Source organism: Lissotriton helveticus, chromosome 5_1 (assembly GCF_964261635.1).
Source record: "Lissotriton helveticus chromosome 5_1, aLisHel1.1, whole genome shotgun sequence".
In the NCBI taxonomy this organism is placed as follows: domain Eukaryota; kingdom Metazoa; phylum Chordata; class Amphibia; order Caudata; family Salamandridae; genus Lissotriton; species Lissotriton helveticus.
In genome coordinates, this window is record NC_136065.1 from 2,052,728,293 (window position 1) to 2,052,746,461 (window position 18,169).

The window sequence follows — 18,169 nt, forward strand, 5'->3', positions numbered from 1 at the left end:
TCATGATGGTTGCCCAAATCGCAGCATCAGTATCGTCCTGCTCCTTCTACATGAGAAAATTAGAAATATCCCTTTTTCGAATGACTAGGAAAAAATTTTTATAGCTGCCTTTTTTGGTTCTCATCTATTCTATGCTAGTGGAATGATATGAAAGCTTTCAGCTTTCGAATAGATGCGTTGTTTTAGGCCAAAGTCATAATAAGTTGTAATAGCCATGGCCCCATCTAGGCTCTACTAGAGACATCAGGGACAATACTTGTGCTTTGGATGCTCTTCGCTGGAGAATGGCCAGGCTATGGGAAGCCAATTGGTAGGCCTAGAAGATGAAGAGGACCATGATCACATGGCACAATTTGCTGATAGGTGCCTAGAACCATGTGACCATTGTCCTCTTCATCTTTGCTTCCTTTACCTAGCCCTTCTGCCTAGTAATTTTTCCACCTCACTCTCCCCTTAAACTCCCATCATCATATTCACCATCTTGCCTCTCCCTTTGACTTCACCTAATTACTCACCTCTCCATCCTTGTCGGACATCGTCCCTCTCAGTCTGGCACAATGTGCCGCTCAAACCCCCTTCTCTTGCTTCCATCGTCCATGCCCACTCTCTCTATTGTCCAGCTCTCTCCCACCTCCAACATGCTGAAAACCCTCCTTCCTCTCCTGAAGCCTCCTACCCTACCATGTTTTGAATCGTCATTCCATACACCGCGCTACCACCCCTTCTCGTCCTCAAAAATCTACTTTTATCGTTAAGAGATCTGTGTCACAGAACTGGTTACACATTTGGGAAATTCTCTTCGACCAGAGACCAGCGGTACATGACAAGTGCCTGGATGTGGAACCCATTGTGCGTTAAGCAGTTCCGACAGGTTTCAAGAACATTATTTTTTGTAATTCTTTTTATTAAACAAAAGAACAAGCTTCAGAAACAAAGCAAATCCCGACGTACATATTCAGTTTATATCGATGACACAGCAGTTACATAGTTCCTCAGCACACAGCACGTAATTACATGTTACACAATTTAGCACAATACTAGATTGAATTCTTTGCTTAGCTCTCATTAGATAGCATATACAACACACTTCACAGACCCCTCACAGACCTCTATAGTGTCCATGCCCCCCATATTTTGTCCCACTTGCGAGGGCATCCACGACTTTGATAGACCACCTGCTCTGTATTATGACACCAGTCCATATTGCACAGCCATGCTGCCACTGCCGGGGGCTCCACCGTTCCCCCAGGCATGGGTGATATTCCTCTAGGCGACCCCCCTGCTAAAACTAGCCACAGCTTGATCCACTATGGCCATGTGATCTCTCCCGTGACGCCCAGGATGTGCCATCTGGACTGCATTGGAACCTGCTCGCCCACTACAGCCTCCATTATGCTGGTTAGGCCCCTCCAAGCTCCTGAATCCTGGGACAGGACCATAATATATAGAAGACCCCTTCTCACCACACCCCCTGGCACACAGCTCAGATCCACAACCGCTGGCACACAGCTCAGATCCACAACCACTGATATGGACCTGTACCATTCTCAAGGCATAAGGCCGGTGAAGCGGAGTTGAACAAGCCTATAGCGCACTCTGATGGCTATGCCTCTGGAGCTCTGCAGGGCCTCCGCCCAGTCGTCATCCTCCAAAAGTCCCACATCAGATTCCCAGGCCTCCCTCAGGGAACCCAGGAAGTCCGGGGAGTAAGAACATTCTTAAGTACTGCCTAATCATGATTGTCGGGTGATGGCCATAGCTCGCTGAAAAAATATCTGAGTCTCCATTGTAAGTAGAGAATCACTTTTTAAAAAAAATGCTGTTTTAAATAGGCCTATGTTCCCAACTAATTCTTAATTAAAAACACGTTCTAACATTGAACATAGATTACATTTAATAACAATTACACATGTGCAACCTAACTTGCTAAAGTCTAAATCATAAGCCCTAATAATATTAAGATCTGATATCATTTTTACAATTATGCAGTACCGTGAAAGTCCAAGAAATCGTCGCATACTGCATTAAATCTAATTAGGTTGTTGCTATTACACTTGTAATAAAGGTTGTCTTTTGAAGGTGGAGTAGATGTCGAAACCCTGAAAACACATATTGTCTCTTCCAATTATTAGGGAATTTATGTAATCCTGCCATATATTCCTCCCTTTCATTTCACCTTATGTCCAGGCATTCACTCTACATATTTACTGCATTTAGTGCTATCTTAATTACTTTTCTCAGCTACTAAATGTAATCCCTGTTTGAATGACCTGACATAATGTTGACTAAAGCTCTTATAATCCACCAGGAAAGCTTTATAGCTTCACCAACATGGCTTCATGCCTTCCCACTCCCCCAGATACACCCTGAATAACTTTCAGATGCCATCTTGATGCCCACATTGCTGTACACGGCATGTACGCAGATGATGCACACATCTACCTCAAATTCGAAGACCGCGCTGCTTTTCAAGTAGTGTGTTGCATTTAGAAGGTACCAAACTGAAAGTCTTGACTTGGAGCAAAATCAGCAAATCTAGATCTTTGCATCCAACAGCTGAAGAATAGAGACTTTCCTTAGGGGCCCTTTAAACCCTCTTAATTCTGTCTTGCCATGCCAAATCCAAGGTAACCCTCTGGCCCCCGGCTCAACAACCAAGGTCAATAATCTAGCAATCTTGTTCAACACTAATGTTTGTTATCCACAGAAAGAATGATGTCTCCTAGCCTAGAATGTGTTAGATTCTTCATTGCTTAATGCTCTCTCTTATATTTGCATCCCAAAGAATTGCCTTAATGTTCGCTGCCATCTTTTCCTGCTTGGAATACCTCAGCGTCCTGAACGCTTGCCTCCCGAAGAAGCCACTCACTGTAAAGAGGCCAAAGTTATGCTGCTGGTTTCACTCATCTCCATGACTATACTAGTTCCAATGATTTGGCGGCTGGACTTTTCACGTCCAAGACACCAACAGTCTGGAACTCCTTCATTCTCTCCTTAAAATAAGCAAATTTCCTAATATTCAGAAAAACACCAAAATTCCATCTTTTCTACTCAAAATACTGCCAATCTCAAATGTACTAGACACTTATCATTTGGTTGGGCCCTTATTTGGTCAGATGCCCAGGTGCAATCAATTCTGGTGCACTGGTTACATATGTTCTATCTAGATTACCAATGCAAGACGCATCCCATGACATGAAATCATTAGTGTTAGAGTTTTCATATGCAACAGAACTCTGGTCTATGTTTTCCATATCACCTTTCAACATACAGAGCATGGGATCTTGCACCAGGGCTAGTACCTTGCTACTCCTTCCACTGGAGGCGGGCTCTATGTGGTGTGGAGCTCCATAAATAAAACAAATAGTTACCCCTCATGGGGTTCTTGATGTCTTTGGGACAAAATGTCTTGCTAGCAATGAGAATTTCCGCACTGTCTTCTTTCTGTTTTCTCAACTCACTTGGCTGCTGAGAATAATACGCTGTTGCTTCCATCACCTTTGAGAACCTTTGGAATCCCAATACATGGACCTATTATTTAGGCCTGTGCCCACCCATTTGTCCATCTCTTCCTTCTTCCTTCCATCCTTCCTTCCCTTGCTTGCATCCTCTGCAGAAGATCTCATGGCTGGTTCTATAGAACTGCAGATGCAGAAATTAATTCGGACTAAGCCAGAAACTGGCTGGGTGTCACAAAACCATGCCTTGCATCATTTTCTAAATTTGGATAAGTGGGTCTCTTTCCTTGGCTCCATTGACAAGAAGTTTCACAACTTAATGTCCTGAGTTCTAGATGGGCTGCCAGAAAACTAGAAGCTCAGTAATCGTTGTGTAAGGGCATATTTCCTCAATTTACTGGCGAGGAAAGATGGAGAAACTGTATATAAATTTGGTGACTAAGGTAAGCTGTTTTTAAAAAGTATCATTCTCTGCCAGTGGAACACCCTAATCTTCTGTGAGGCACGGTCGCATTTGCTCAGGCCGATAATGACGCTGGCCGCAGTGTTTTGAATATCACGGTGGCCATAGTTTTTCAAGGAAGATCTTAAGGAATATAATTTCAGCCCTCAAGAGGAGAATGCATGAAAGCATTCACAACCAGCATGGCAAAAATTGAGGGTGGCATAATATGCTGCAAATACTAAAATGGAATTAGCAAGCCATTGATATTCCCTGCAGTTTGGGGGCTCAGAGATAACTTAGTGTCAGTAGGGACATAGGTTTATCCCAAGGGACCCATGGTTTTTATCCATCCAGCAGTAGAAGTGCAAGGGCCATTAGAGGGTGATCAGAGACATTGATTCTAAAAAGCGGGAGAGTCTGCAGTAAAGAGTATTTCAATTCACATTCATTCTACAGTCCCTCACATCCAGAGTCTCAGGGAATGGGCAAATCCTCGTAACCCGAGTGCTCAGCAGGCTCTGTGTATCCTCTTCTGGAAACTCCAGTACATGCAGCAGAAGTGGGGGGGGGGGGGTAGTAATGTAGAATCTTGAAAGATCCTCCACATGGTAAAAGTCTCGGTGTGGTGTGAAGGAAATGAGACATTTTCAGATCTCTTGGACAAGAAAAAAGTGATCCAGTGCAAAGCTGTGTTCCAGATGTGACCATCAAACAGTCTCTGCCAAATGATCAAATGGCCTACCGTACTGAAGGCTGCTGAAAGATCTACTAAAGTCTGTGGATCACACACAAATCTCTGACTTATGTAGCCTTCGGACAAGGTCACATCACTACAAGGACACACAAGTGGAAGATATATTGTATTGGTATTGTAATTGCATTTATATAGCGCTTACTACCCCTGATGAAGCGCTTTTTCGGCGAGTACCACGCTATTCCGGAACCCATAAAGGATTAGTGGTGAATTAGTATAGTAAAAATATGAAATTAATTTGAGTGGTGGATATGTTAGTCAGTTATTTGGATTGAGAAGGATAGTGGCGGGATAGAGAAGGGGAAAAGGCTTGCATTTATATAGAGCTTGCTACCCCTGATTGAGTGTTGAAGCGCTTTTTCTGTGAGTAGTAGGCTACTTCGGAACTCATTAAGGATTAGTGGTAAGTTAGTATAGTGAAAATATTAAAGGAATTTGCGTGGTGGATATGTTAGTCAGTTATTTGGATTGAGAAGGATACCAAAGGGATGGAAGAGGTATAAAGGTTTGCATTTATATAGCGCTTGCTATCCCTGATGAGGTGTTGAAGTGCTTTTTCGGTGAGTAACAAGCTACTCCAGAACCCATAAAGGATCAGTGGTGGAAATATGAAATTAATTTGAGTGGTGGACATGTTAGTATGTTATTTGGATTGAAAAGGATAGTGGAAGAATAGAGGGGACGGATTTAGAATTGTTTTTTTTTTTTTTTTTTGGAGCTCATAGCAGTAGGAGGAGGCTTGGGATGAGAAAAAGGAGTGAAAAAGGTGGAGGGGGATGAGTATAAGGGAGGTGGAGTGGCAGGAGACAGAAGGAGGGTTTAGAAAGGCTTGTTTTGGGGATCAGAATAGTAAAAAGAGGTATGAGATGATGCAAGGAGGTATGGAGTAGGGAAGAGTCTCGAAAGGGTTATTTTGGGATCATAGTAGTGGTATGGTGTTAGGGATGAATGAGAGAGTGGAAGTAATGGATATATATCGATAGAGGTATAGGGTGAGAAATAGGTTAGTGCCTTGGAAAGGGTAGTAGAAAGAGGTTTGAGATGATTCAGAGAGTTGAGCTAGAGGATATATTGAGAGCGGTATAGGGTGAAAAATAGGGTAGTGCATTGGATATGCTGAATTAGAAGAAAAGTAATAAATAAGTAAAAGTAATAAATATATAGATCAAAAAGTAAAAGATACAGATTCATAAGCACATGGAAGGTATATAGATGCATAAAAGAAGGTAGTATATATAGATTAAAGATGCATTAAATAAACTTTGGCTTTCAAGTATTGTTGTACTTTAAATACATTTTATTTATTTATTTATATTTTTACCAATAGTGAAGCAATTGTAGATAAATATTTATGATAAAAATATTTACATATTTATGCAGTCACCTATATATATATGTTAAAACATAGACTAATGTTACTATCAGTTGAATGTACATTTGTTAAGCAGAACTAATGAATATATATAATATTTTCTTTAAATAGAAGTATTATGCACGTTAATACAAAGCAATACACATATATAGGTACATATGTATAGTACAAAAAAATGCTTATATACAGACAGATATGCTGTATATTTCTATCTGTTTGTGTATGGTGGTAATGTGGGGAAGAGCCAATTCTTGAGTAGTTTTCTGAAGATAAGGTGGTTATCCTTGGATCTTACGTTGGGGGGGAGAGAATTCTATAGTTTGGCTGCTTGAACAGAGAATGATGTGCCACCCATTGGTTTTTTTCTTGTATATTGGAATTTTAAGGCGCTGTGCCAATCTAGAGCAGAGTTTCATTTGTTGAATGTCTTTGGTGATTTTATTCCTGATGAAGAGCGCTCCCGTTCCATCTATTGCTTTGTGGGTGATACTAAGCAGCTTGTACGTGGATCTTCTGGCAACCGGAAAACAATGCAGGGCTTTCAAGTCAGGGGAGATGTGGTCTCGCGGCTTTATATGTAAAAGTAGTCTGGAAGCCAAGTTCTGAATCTGTTGTAGTCTTTTCATGGTCGTTAAAGGTGATCCATGGTAGAGGCTATTGGTGTAATCGAGTTTGGACAAAACAAGGGAGATGGTAGCCTGGGAATCCCAAATGGGAGAAGATAAGTCTAAGAGTTTTTATAGTAACGAAGCTTGATCTTGCTAGTTTGTCCACTTGGACATTCCCCGATCGCTTGGAGTCCAAGGTAATTCCAAGGTTTCTTACTTACTTCAATATTTTAGGCAATGTTCCCAGATCATCAGGCCACACGGCGAGCAGGTCATAATGTTTCCAATTGCCACACAGGAGTATTTCAGGTTTGGAAGCATTCAATTTGAGATGGCTCCATGTCATCCATTGATCCACAGCTCTGAGACAACTGAAAATGGGAGCGTTTCCAATGTCTTTGGGGCATTGCAGTTGAAGGAGAATTTGGGTGTCATCTGCATAGTTACAGCATGTGAGTTAAAATTGATTGATCAGTGCTGTTAATTACTTCATGTAGTTGAAAAGCACGGGCAAGATAATAGAGCCTTGAGGGACCCCAGCTTTTGTGAAGTACGGTTTAGACAAGAAAGGTGGGGTATGAATGACATTAGTTCTGTGGCAAAGGTAGGACGTGATGCAGTCTAGAGCAGTCCCCTCTATGCCGGCTTCGTGGAGTCTTTGTATCATGTGTCATGGTCAATGGTGTGAAAGGCAGCCGCGAGGTCCAAGATGAGAAGCGCAGCAACCCTGTTGCTGTCAACTGTGTTCTTCAGGTCATCCCAGATGGCAAGGAGGGCAGATTCTATTCTATACCTCTTCCTGGACAGAATCCTGTTTGGAAATCTGAAAGAATGGCATTCTCTTCAATAAATTGTGACATCTGGGCGAAAGCAGCTCTATCAGTTTGCCCAGTAAAGGTCCATATAAAATCGGTCTGTAGTTTTCAGGGTTCAGCTGGTCCAAGTTTTTTTTCTTCAGTAATGGGCGTATGTATGGCTTTTTGAGTTCTTCTGGAAATATTCTGGTAGTTAAGGAGTTGTTGATGATTCTCCTTACTGGAGTGGTAGCAGAGCTTGTTAGAAGAATTGTCTTGAAGGGTTACAGTGGACCAGCTGGGCAGATTAATAAGTGTGTGGATGTGCAGACTATCAAATACATGGATGGATTGACAGAAGGACTGACTCGATATAAGCATAATGGACAGACTGATCGATAGATTAACCACATTCTCAACCACAGATTGCAGGACTAACTGATGGACTGATTTGGGACACGACCTAAAAGTTGAAAGTATTGGCTGGTGAGGACTGGTTTAACAACAAGGCAATGTGTGGAATGCTTGAATTATTCTCAGCCACTGGCAGTTACTCTGGCCACATTCCAGTCCATCGTTTTTTAACACCATGTCACTCTAGACCAAGGCCTACATTATGCAAATCATTACTGAGAGCCCGCTCCTCATGGGATCAGTCCATCCCGAACTGCCTGATGAGGCCCCTCCAGAAGAGACCACAAGCAGCCCCAGATTGGTGTTCATCAAGTTAGGCTTCATCAGTGAGGTATTGCTTTTGTTGTATGACACATGGAGCATGGAACCGAGGTCTGGGCATACCCAACGCACTGAGGGTGAAAACTTCAACAAGAAGAAGCTGATGGATCGAGTGCTGACCACTGGCAGTCTCTCTTGGCCACATTCCAATCCACCATGCCACACTAGACAAAGGTCTTGAGCTATGTGTTCTGCTTCAGTGAGGACATTGCCTGGCAGTCCAGGCTGGACTGTCCCTATTGAAGCAGGATCAAGACTGGTTTGCATATGGCATATGGGTCCTGAGGTAGCATTTTGGGTAAAAGAACAATGGGTTGGAAAGCTATTCAGAGGGATTACCAGTGGTTGCAAGGATACCTCTCATCACGTTTTGTGTGTTTGATGAACAACCTTAAGTGGCAAGGGTATGCCCAGATGTGGCACTCGTGCTCACTGTGCTACTGCAACCAAGTTACATGTGACTGTTGAACCCCAATCAGGGGTTGACCTCTAACTAAGGTGGCATGGTAGGCAAAAAAACGAAGGGTTGGAATGCTACCCCGAGCAATTGCCATTTATTATACTATTGCAAGCATTCCTCCCATCACCTTTTGTGTGTTTGAAGATTGAAGGCTGATCTCACAGTAAAAGCAAAGGCTACAAATTAAGGTGACTTGAACATGGATTCATCTTGCTCTCTCCCCTTATTTCCATTGTGCCTTGCAGGTGTCTTTGCGTTCTTCTTCTTCTCAGACCGGATCCCAATTAAAGACCAAACCTTCCAGTCCCCTCGGCTGAACTACTACTGGATTCCCATCTTGGTGAGTCAGTATTTCCTCATGTACAGTAATGCTCATCAGACAACCTTGAAGCATCTCTGTGGCTAATATAGGATTGTCGTAATGAACTATAGGGTTCAAAGTGTGGGGTCACTCAGAGTCCAGTTTTGTCTATGCCTTTTTATTCTCTACATGGCCTAGTTGGCCTTTCACAGCTATCCCACAGCCTTCAGTCCTGTGGTGTTTGTGGTCCCATCATGCCTTAATCTATCACAGTCATTAGTTCTCAAGAACGTCTTTGGTCCCATTTTGCATCAACACTATTATCCCGCAGTCTCCAGTCCGGAGTCATATCTGTAGTCCTATCATTAAATATTATTACTCAGCCCCATGTCTTGAGCCATGACCGTGGTCCCATCATGCAATAATATCCCACGGCCTCCATTTCTGAACTATGTCTGTGGTCCCACTATGCAATAATATCCCACAGTTTCAAGTCCTATTCCATGTATGTGGTCCGGAAATTCAATAACATCCCTTAGGTTCGGTTCTAAAACGTTTCTGTACTTCTATCATGCTATATTATTTCACATCATCCAGTTCTGAAGCATGCCTATGGTCTTGTTTCTACAGGAATGTCCCAATAACCCTAGTCCTGAAGCATGCAGTAATAACCCACAGCCTCCAGTCCGGAAGCATGTCTGTGATCCCATTCCTGTAATATTATCCTGCAATCTGCGGTCCCATTCTTGTCACATTATCATGCATTTCCAGTCTTCAAGATTTTCTGTGGTCCCTTTTCTCTTATATTATCCTACAGCCTCCAGGCCTCAAGCATGTATCAGGCCCCTTTTTGTAGCAATATCCCAGAGCCTCCAGGCTTGAAGCAATTGTTTGGTCCCTTGATGCAGTATTATCCCACAGCCTCTAGTGCTGAAGCTTGTGTGTGATCTATTCAGTAACATTCTCCCACAGCCTCCTGTCCTGAAGCTTGTCCGTGGTCCCATTCTGACACCACTATTCCAAGGCGTTCAGTCTTGACGTAATCTTGCAGAAGTAGCTTCTAGTCCTGAAGCATGTCTGTGGTCACCATCATGCAATATATGTGGTCTCGCACTTTCAATATCCCGCGGCCTCCAATCGTGAGCGTGCTGGAGGTCCCATCATGTCCCAAAGCCTCCAGCATCGATGTGGAACCCTTTATGAAATCCTATCCGGCAGCCTGTAACTCTGAAGCATGTCTGGGATCCCAATCCTAAAAACAAATGCCTCAGCCTAGAGTTCTGCAGCATGTCTGTGTTACTATCACACAGGTTCCAGCACTGATGTCTTTATCAGTATGTGAATCGTTCAATTTACCAAATCACGACTCCAGGTTATGCTCACTGTTTTTTTCATTTTTTGCAGACGGTGATCGTTGGGTCCTATATCATTGCTCAGGGCTTCTTCAGCGTGTACAATATGTGCGTGGATACACTGTTCCTCTGCTTTTGTGAGTACACGTCCAAGGGCGCAATATCAGGCTCTTCATACTTTATTGCTCCACCTTACTTTAATTATTTAAATACCCTTTTTCCATTTGGCGCACTTCTTTCCTCTGTATCACTTCCTGTTTCCATTTACATCACTTCCTGTTTCCATATACATCACTTCCTGTTTGCATCTGCCTCACTTCCTCTCTTCATCTATGTAATTTCCTAGCTCCGTTTTCATCACTTCCTCATTTATCTTGCTCGATTTTTCTTCCAAACTAACTCGTTTTTTATTCCAGTATCACTCACACCTTGGGCCTCATTTGAGGCTGTGCGTCACTTTTACGCCGCCGATGCGTCACTTTTTGTGACGCACCAGTGGCGTAAAAAATGCGCCTTGTTGTGTCACATTTACAAAGTGACGCATCTAAGTAGATGCGTCACTTTGTAAACCCCTGCGCCACATTATACCTGCGCCAGGTATAATGTATGCAAGGGGGGCGTATTGACGCAAGAAAGGGTCGTAAAAGTGATGCAGTGAAATCTATACGATTTCACTGCGCCACTTCTAGGACACAGATGCGTCAATATCTTATGCCTGCCTCACAGCATGCATAAGACTGACGCAGGCCCTTTCACATGGGGCTTGCCCCATGTGAAAGGACACATTGCTGGAGTTACGTCACTTTTGTGACACATTCCAGCAATGCGTCACTTTTGCGCCATACAGATACGTTATAAATACTGACGTATCTGTAACTCCTTGCGACATGATGCGTCATACAGTAAATATGACGCATCAATCATTTCGCAAGGAGGGCGCACTGAGAAGTGACGCATCGCTGCTTTCACGTTGCGATGCGTCACTTCACATAAATGAGCCCCCTTGATTCTATGTTGTTCATTTCCATTTTCCATCTGGCCCATCTCCTCGTTCCATTTCTAAAGAGACTCTCTGCTCAATGAGAACCCATTTTAAAAGATTATTTTCGAAAATAGATAAGGAGTATTTCAAGTTCTGGGAGAGAATTATTCAGGGTAATGGTTCGGGAGTGTCAACTGTCCAGAGGGCACTGCAGAGACTTTCATTCAGTCTTTTTTCAGCCAACAGCAGGAGATGAGGGGAGCGGTTTGACGATTCAGATAATTTCTGGCCAATCCGGAGCAGCAGGGGCTGTAGCATGTCACATGGTTCCATAGCCCTCCGCATCTATTCAACATCTAACCAGGACTGCTGCATTGAACCCCTGCCATCATCCTCAACGTCCAAGCCTAATGCAGGGGCAACTTCGTCTCTTTACCTGTTGGTACTGGTGGCATTGGGGGATACTGGCATTAATATTGCCACTTTCAAGGATCTTTGTTATCTCAATGGTGGATTAATATTGCCACTTTCAAGGATCTTTGTTATCTCAATGGTGGATTAATATTGCCACTTTCAAGGATCTTTGTTATCTCAATGGTGGATTAATATTGCCACTTTCAAGGATCTTTGTTATCTCAGTGGTGGAGGCACGCTGTGGTGGGAGGCAAAGCGATACAAAAGGGGATGATGGACGGAGCGTTGGAGCAAAGCAAACACTCACCCCCAGTCAACTGATCTGGGTTTAATCCATCACCATTCTTTAGCTCACTCAGCCACCCCTGTTCAGACATGGCCATATGCAAATCAGTCTGACCCTGTGCCTCATGGGAACAGTCCAGCCCGAACTGCCTGGTGCGAGGCAGGCACTCAGGAAGTCTGTAGGATATTGGCCACTGCCAGGATTATGCAGTGTTTTAAATGTCAGTGGTACGGCAACGCAAAACCTGAGTGAGATTTATCAAGCGACGCAAGGCCACCCTGCGTGGCCTGATAAATCTAGCGTAACGCAAGGCAGTGCAAATCGCTGCCTTGCGTTACTCTGTGGCAGGGAAGGCGTTCCACGGGTGGAGCTCAAGTGTTCCCACTTCCCATCCACAGATCTTGGCGTATTTCCAGATTTACCATTAGTGGTAGACCTGGGAATATGTCAAAAGGCTACGGCTCCCCAGGTGAGGTGTAACAAATAGAAATATCTTTATTTCGGCTCTGTTTTTCCTCTTTCAATGTGTGCTGCATTCTGCAACACACAGAACGAGGTAAATACCTCCTGGTAGTGTTTCTTTCTGCTCAAAAATAATCCTGCCTGCACCATGATGCAGGGTCCCTGCGGTGGAGCTAGGCAGCCAAAAGTGCACTAGCAAAGGACAGGTATGCAACGTATAATGGTAAATACAGCACATTCCTGTCCTTTCACGCAGCACAGCAAGGTGGCTTACCTTGCTGCGCAAAATATTGATAAATCTGCCCCCCGAGTACCTGCACTCTTTCATTTGAAAAGGGGCTGGCCTGCACTGCTCGGCGTGGATGTAATAGTTACCCTGGGCAGTACAGGCACTTCTCTGCAGCCACCAGATTCGATGGCATAGCGAGTGCCTGCACTTTAATTCTTCTATTTCATGTCCTGTGGGGGTCATGTTAGGAGAAGTGAGGATGTCGGTCTATAAATAGTCTGATGTTCATCAAATCAGGGATGTTTATTGAGCGCATATATCACCCAAAGGTCTCATGGCGCTGATGGACAGCTCTGACTTTCCGGCTAGAGAGAAGATCTTACTGGTTTAATGACCAAACAGCCATGTTTTTAGCTCCCTACGGAAGCAGTTGTGATCAGTTGCAGTGCGTAGGTGGGGGGGCAATTTGTTCCTGAGGGTGGGCGCTAAAAAGGAAAATGATATTCCGCCATTTTCAGCAGTACGGACTCTAAGAGGGGTAAGGAGAAATTTGTTGTTGAACCTTAATAGCCTGCGAGGCTGGTACCTCTTTGCCAAGTAGCTGGGGCACCTGCCGTACATAATCTTGTGTGCTAGGCAGAGAGTTTTGAACCTGGTTCCAGGCCATACAGGAAGCCAATGAAGGAATTTTAAGCTAGGTGCTGAGGATGATCTAGACGGGAGATTCAGCACTAGCCCGGCCGCTGTGTTTTGCAGAACCTGTAGCCTGGACAGCAGATCTTCATTTATTGTGGTCAGCAAGGCATTCCCATAATACATCTGGCGGATGATCAATCCCTGTACTAAAGGTTTCCTTGCTTCTATCGGGATCCATTTAAAGATTTTGTGCAAACTGCGCATGATGCCAAAGCAGGTGCCTATCGTTTGGTTAACCTGGTTCCTCATTGATCGTTGCTCATCAATTAGAATACCAATATTGCGCACTGCCTGCCTAGGAATTGGACAGGGGCCCAGTTTGGGGCCACCTGTCTTTTGACCGGTGCTCATGTGCCTTCCCAAAGAGTATCACCTCGGTCTTGTTACCGTTATGTTGCAGATGATAAGTGCTCATCCATTTGTCAACCTGCAGCATGCAATTAATAAAGCCTGTTTTTGTGTCCATGGGGTCATGCAACGAGTCTTTCATTTCTGGACTCTTTTTTTATTTCCACAGTGGAAGATCTGGAACGAAACGACGGGTCACCGGAGAAACCATACTACATGCCCAAGTCCCTGATGTCAATCCTGAACAAGAAGAACAAACCACCTAAGGCCGAAGGCAAGAAGTAGCCTTTGCCATGCCTGCCGTGTCTGCCCTCCACCAATGACACTCCTGTGCTCTCTTCCTGCATGTTTACGTCATTTCTTGGTAGCAGCCAGCCACTCCTCTGCGTTAACTTCTTGTGGGTGCGCCCGCCATCATTTGTGACATTTCATATACGACTTCCTGTGTCTGCGTCATTTCCTTTCCACAAGTGCATGCATATTATTTTTTATTTTAACGCGATCCACTCCTCAACGACCGGTGTCCACCCCTCCGTTTGTACAGTCGTATACTGTTTCTTGTAGACGTATTGTCTGTCTTCTGTTTCTCTGTCACAGCATTTATCGTTGCACCACTTCTGACTACCCCTTCCAGGCCACCTACTTCTCCATATTTCCTCCTTTACCCATTGGGTGCCTACACTTTACCCCCATGTGGTGCTGCTACCGACTTCAGGAATTGTAGGCGACTGACAGAGTGTACCATCTGTGCCTTGTGGACCGACCTTTCAAGCAGCTGCTAATGGACTACCCCCGTTGATTGACACTTGAGGCCACGCCCGTTTTCTCAGCCTTGGCCCATCGCATTTTGAGATGAGTGGCCTCGAGGACTCTCACTGGCATGAGAGTTTACATGCAAGACTGGCTAAGTAGCCTAAAGAGATTTTAGAAAGAGATTTTCTTTTTTAAATCATTATTTATAGGGGTGGGGAGCATCAGACGATTTTAATGGAGAGAGCCTATGACCATAGAACATGATTTGTTTACGTAGCACTTTAGAGTTTTCTTCAAAACTTCTGTGAACCGCCTCCCCATGATGTCACTTCCTGAGAACGGAGGGATCATCTGTTCCCTGCACAGGATGTTTAGTTGAAAAAGGCTTGCTTATACATCATTAGCAATTTCATGAACTGTAGATTTATATCTTTAGATAGTTTGATGGAAAATGATGACAATTTTTAAATGTGTGAGACATGAACCTGATGGTAGTAAATATGATGCCCTGTGCCAAGCCTGGTCATGTCACTTCCTTGCGTGTCTGAATCCTATTGTGTGACTGGTGTATGAATCTGTGTTCTGGAAGAGCCAGTCGGTAGCAGATGTAAAAATCTTGCAGATAAGAATACCACCAACCATATCCCTCAGCGGCAACTACAGTTGTCGGGGAAAGACTAAGGGAAGTGTAAAAGGCCATACCCTCTTGTTGGGCAGGGAATCCATAATTCAGCATACAGCTGAATTTTAACAGACAGTAGGAAAAAAAAAAGTTAGATTGATTGATTAACAAATTGTCATTAAACCCCTTCCACAATGTCTCCTGGTGTGTAGACATCAGAACCAACTCTTTGAGAGAGAGTGGTCTAAAAGGTTTAACGTAGGCTGGCTATATGCCTTCAGCACCATTAGAGACAATATGGGATTGATGGTTTAAAACAATGATTTCTGCTGCTTACTCCTGTGCTTTTTTTATTTTTTTAAATCCAAATATTGTGAGACTTCCTATAGCCTCCATGCATTCTTTTAAAATAGATTTTTTTTATTTTGTAATAAATCATTATCAGCTTTGTGAACGGTGTTGGTCTTTCTTCTGTGAATATTTTTGGGAATATGGTGGGGTAAGCTCCATGCAGGAGCTCAGAACTGCTCCTGTGCAAGAAGCGGCACAATAGATGAGGTCACGTCCACTACTGAGAGATGTGGATACATGGCAGTTGTGAGTAGCATTCATGGTTCTTCAAAGTGCTCCGTTCATGCAGTTCTCTTTGACATTCATGAACAGTTGAATATCTCCCTCGACATGTGGGATCACTGCTCCCTCGACACATGGGATCACTGCTCCCTCGACCAATGTTGCCAGATTGGGCTATTTCCCGCACAATTGGGCAACATTTTTCCCAGTTGTGCGGGAAAAACCCATGCCTGGCGGGGGGCTACTTTGTGGGGGGTTTTCCGCCACCAGGCTTGGATGTGTTTCCAGCGCTCCGTGTTGGAACCGATTTCCGTCGGTGCGCAATCCTCACCAGCTTTGAGAATTTAGTTTAGAAAGGGTTTCCAATCGACGCTACTCTAGCAACATCCAGGACTTCGATTCCGGTCGCCTTCGGGCCCAACTAGGCCTCGACTCCAGCTCATGGAAAGGACGCCATTTAAAAAGTGTACTCAATGTCGGTCGAAGTTTACTCACACCGACCTTCATGAGGTGTGTAACCTTTGCCTCTCCCCGGAGTATGAGGCCAGAGACTGTTCTGCTTGTGCCTCCTTCTTCTCCAAGACGACGATCCGGGACCGAAGAGCTTGGAGAACAATGGTTCAAAGATCTTCAGCTCAGATTCCAGACGACATCTTCGAGGAAGGCGTCGACTTCCCAGAACAACATGGCGTCGACAGCAACTCCGAGGCAGAAGATTCCGATGTCGAGGACAACACCCCAGCGCAGCGGGTCGTAAGTAAGACTGTCGACCCCAACCCTTCCTCAACACACCCCAAAAAGGCTCCGGTCACACCCTCACCTACATACCGAGACACTGCTTCTACTGCCCCACCTTCGGGCCGGCTAAAAAGCTAACAAAGCCTTCAGGCGACTCAGGCTCGAGTTGACCTCCACACGGTGCCAACGCACAACTACCGGCACCGTAAAAGACACCATCGGTTGCCACGCCCACATCGAAAACATCGGCACCGAAACAGGCAGTTACTACCTCAGCACCGAAAACAAGGTCGGAGCTAGGCAAAGCTTTGGATCCGAAGAAACAACCCGATCCAAAACCTTCATCGGCACCGAAAAAATCGTCGGAGACGAAAAAGATTAAGCAACTTCGGTGCCAGAACCTTCCTCCACACCAAAAGATCACAGTTCTGCAGAGGACTTATTTCACCCAGACCCCGCACAAAAGACTTTGGTGAAAGATCCAACTACTGGTCGACTAACTTTAAGTTCAAAGAAACGATCACTAGAAACACCAGCACTGGCTCCTCCTCCAGAGAAAAAGGACATAGCTACTACCCCGCTAAGAGTGCCTTCTCCTCCACCTATGCCATCACCACCTGTTCCCCTGCCACAGCATTCCCCTACACACTATCATACATGATGATAATGGGGATGATAGCTCTGCTGACATAGGGGGTAGCGCAGATGATCCATCTATTCCCCCAGGCTCACCTGACCCATGGAACGATTAGAACACGCCAGACGTTCCAAATGTCCCTCAAGATGACATATACCCCTCTAGGCCTTCCCCGCCAGAAGACACTATGGGCTTTAATCAGTTGGTACACATAGCTGCGCAATATCATGGGGTGGATATGCATACAGACGGTGTGTATCACTTACAACGCAACTTTTACGTCGTAATGCTGTTACAACGCAGCTATTACAACGCAGGATCCATTACAACGCATGGCATTACAACGCATGGCATTACATCGCAGATGCTATTACAACGCATACCATTACATCGTAAGTATTGGTAAGTATATAATTTATTTTAATTTTATTTAATAATATATAAATGATTTAATTAATATTAATTATAAATAAAAATAAATAAAAATATTTATTTATGTTTTTAAATATTATAAATTAAATGTATTATTTTAAGTAATTTTTTAAATAAATATGAGTATAGGAGTATATGTATAGGTGTTTGGGGGTACAGGGTGTTTTTAGGTTTCAGGGTAGGGTTTGGTTTTTGGGGTACAGGGGTGTTTTTAGGTTTCAGGGTAGGGTTTGGTTTTTGGGGTACAGGGGTGTTTTTAGGTTTCAGGGTAGGGTTTGGGTTTTGGGGTACAGGGGTGTTTTTAGGTTTCAGGGTAGGGTTTGGGTTTTGGGGTACAGGGGTGTTTTTAGGTTTCAGGGTAGGGTTTGGTTTTTGGGGTACAGGGGTGTTTTTAGGTTTCAGGGTAGGGTTTGGGTTTTGGGGTACAGGGGTGTTTTTAGGTTTCAGGGTAGGGTTTGGGTTTTGGGATACAGGGGTGTTTTTAGGTTTCAGGGTAGGGTTTGGGTTTTGGGGTACAGGGGTGTTTTTAGGTTTCAGGGTAGGGTTTGGTTTTTGGGATACAGGGGTGTTTTTAGGTTTCAGGGCAGGGTTTGGGTTTTGGGGTACAGGGGTGTTTTTAGGTTTCAGGGCAGGGTTTGGTTTTTGGGGTACAGGGGTGTTTTTAGGTTTCAGGGCAGGGTTTGGTTTTTGGGGTACAGGGGTGTTTTTAGGTTTTAGG

At 44.2% G+C, this 18,169-nt stretch overlaps 1 protein-coding gene across 1 annotated transcript in view; it reads left to right on the forward strand.

Annotated features, from left to right (window-relative positions):
* SLC44A4 (solute carrier family 44 member 4) overlaps positions 1 to 15,525 on the forward strand; it is a 318,362-nt gene extending 302,837 nt beyond the window's left edge. Inside the window, exons 20-22 of the mRNA XM_078645926.1 lie at positions 8,872 to 8,966; positions 10,332 to 10,416; positions 13,866 to 15,525. Coding sequence (XP_078502052.1) covers positions 8,872 to 8,966; positions 10,332 to 10,416; positions 13,866 to 13,981 — 296 coding nt within the window. The 3' untranslated portion in view covers positions 13,982 to 15,525. The remainder of the gene's footprint in view (positions 1 to 8,871; positions 8,967 to 10,331; positions 10,417 to 13,865) is intronic.
* The last annotated feature ends 2,644 nt before the right edge of the window (positions 15,526 to 18,169 follow it).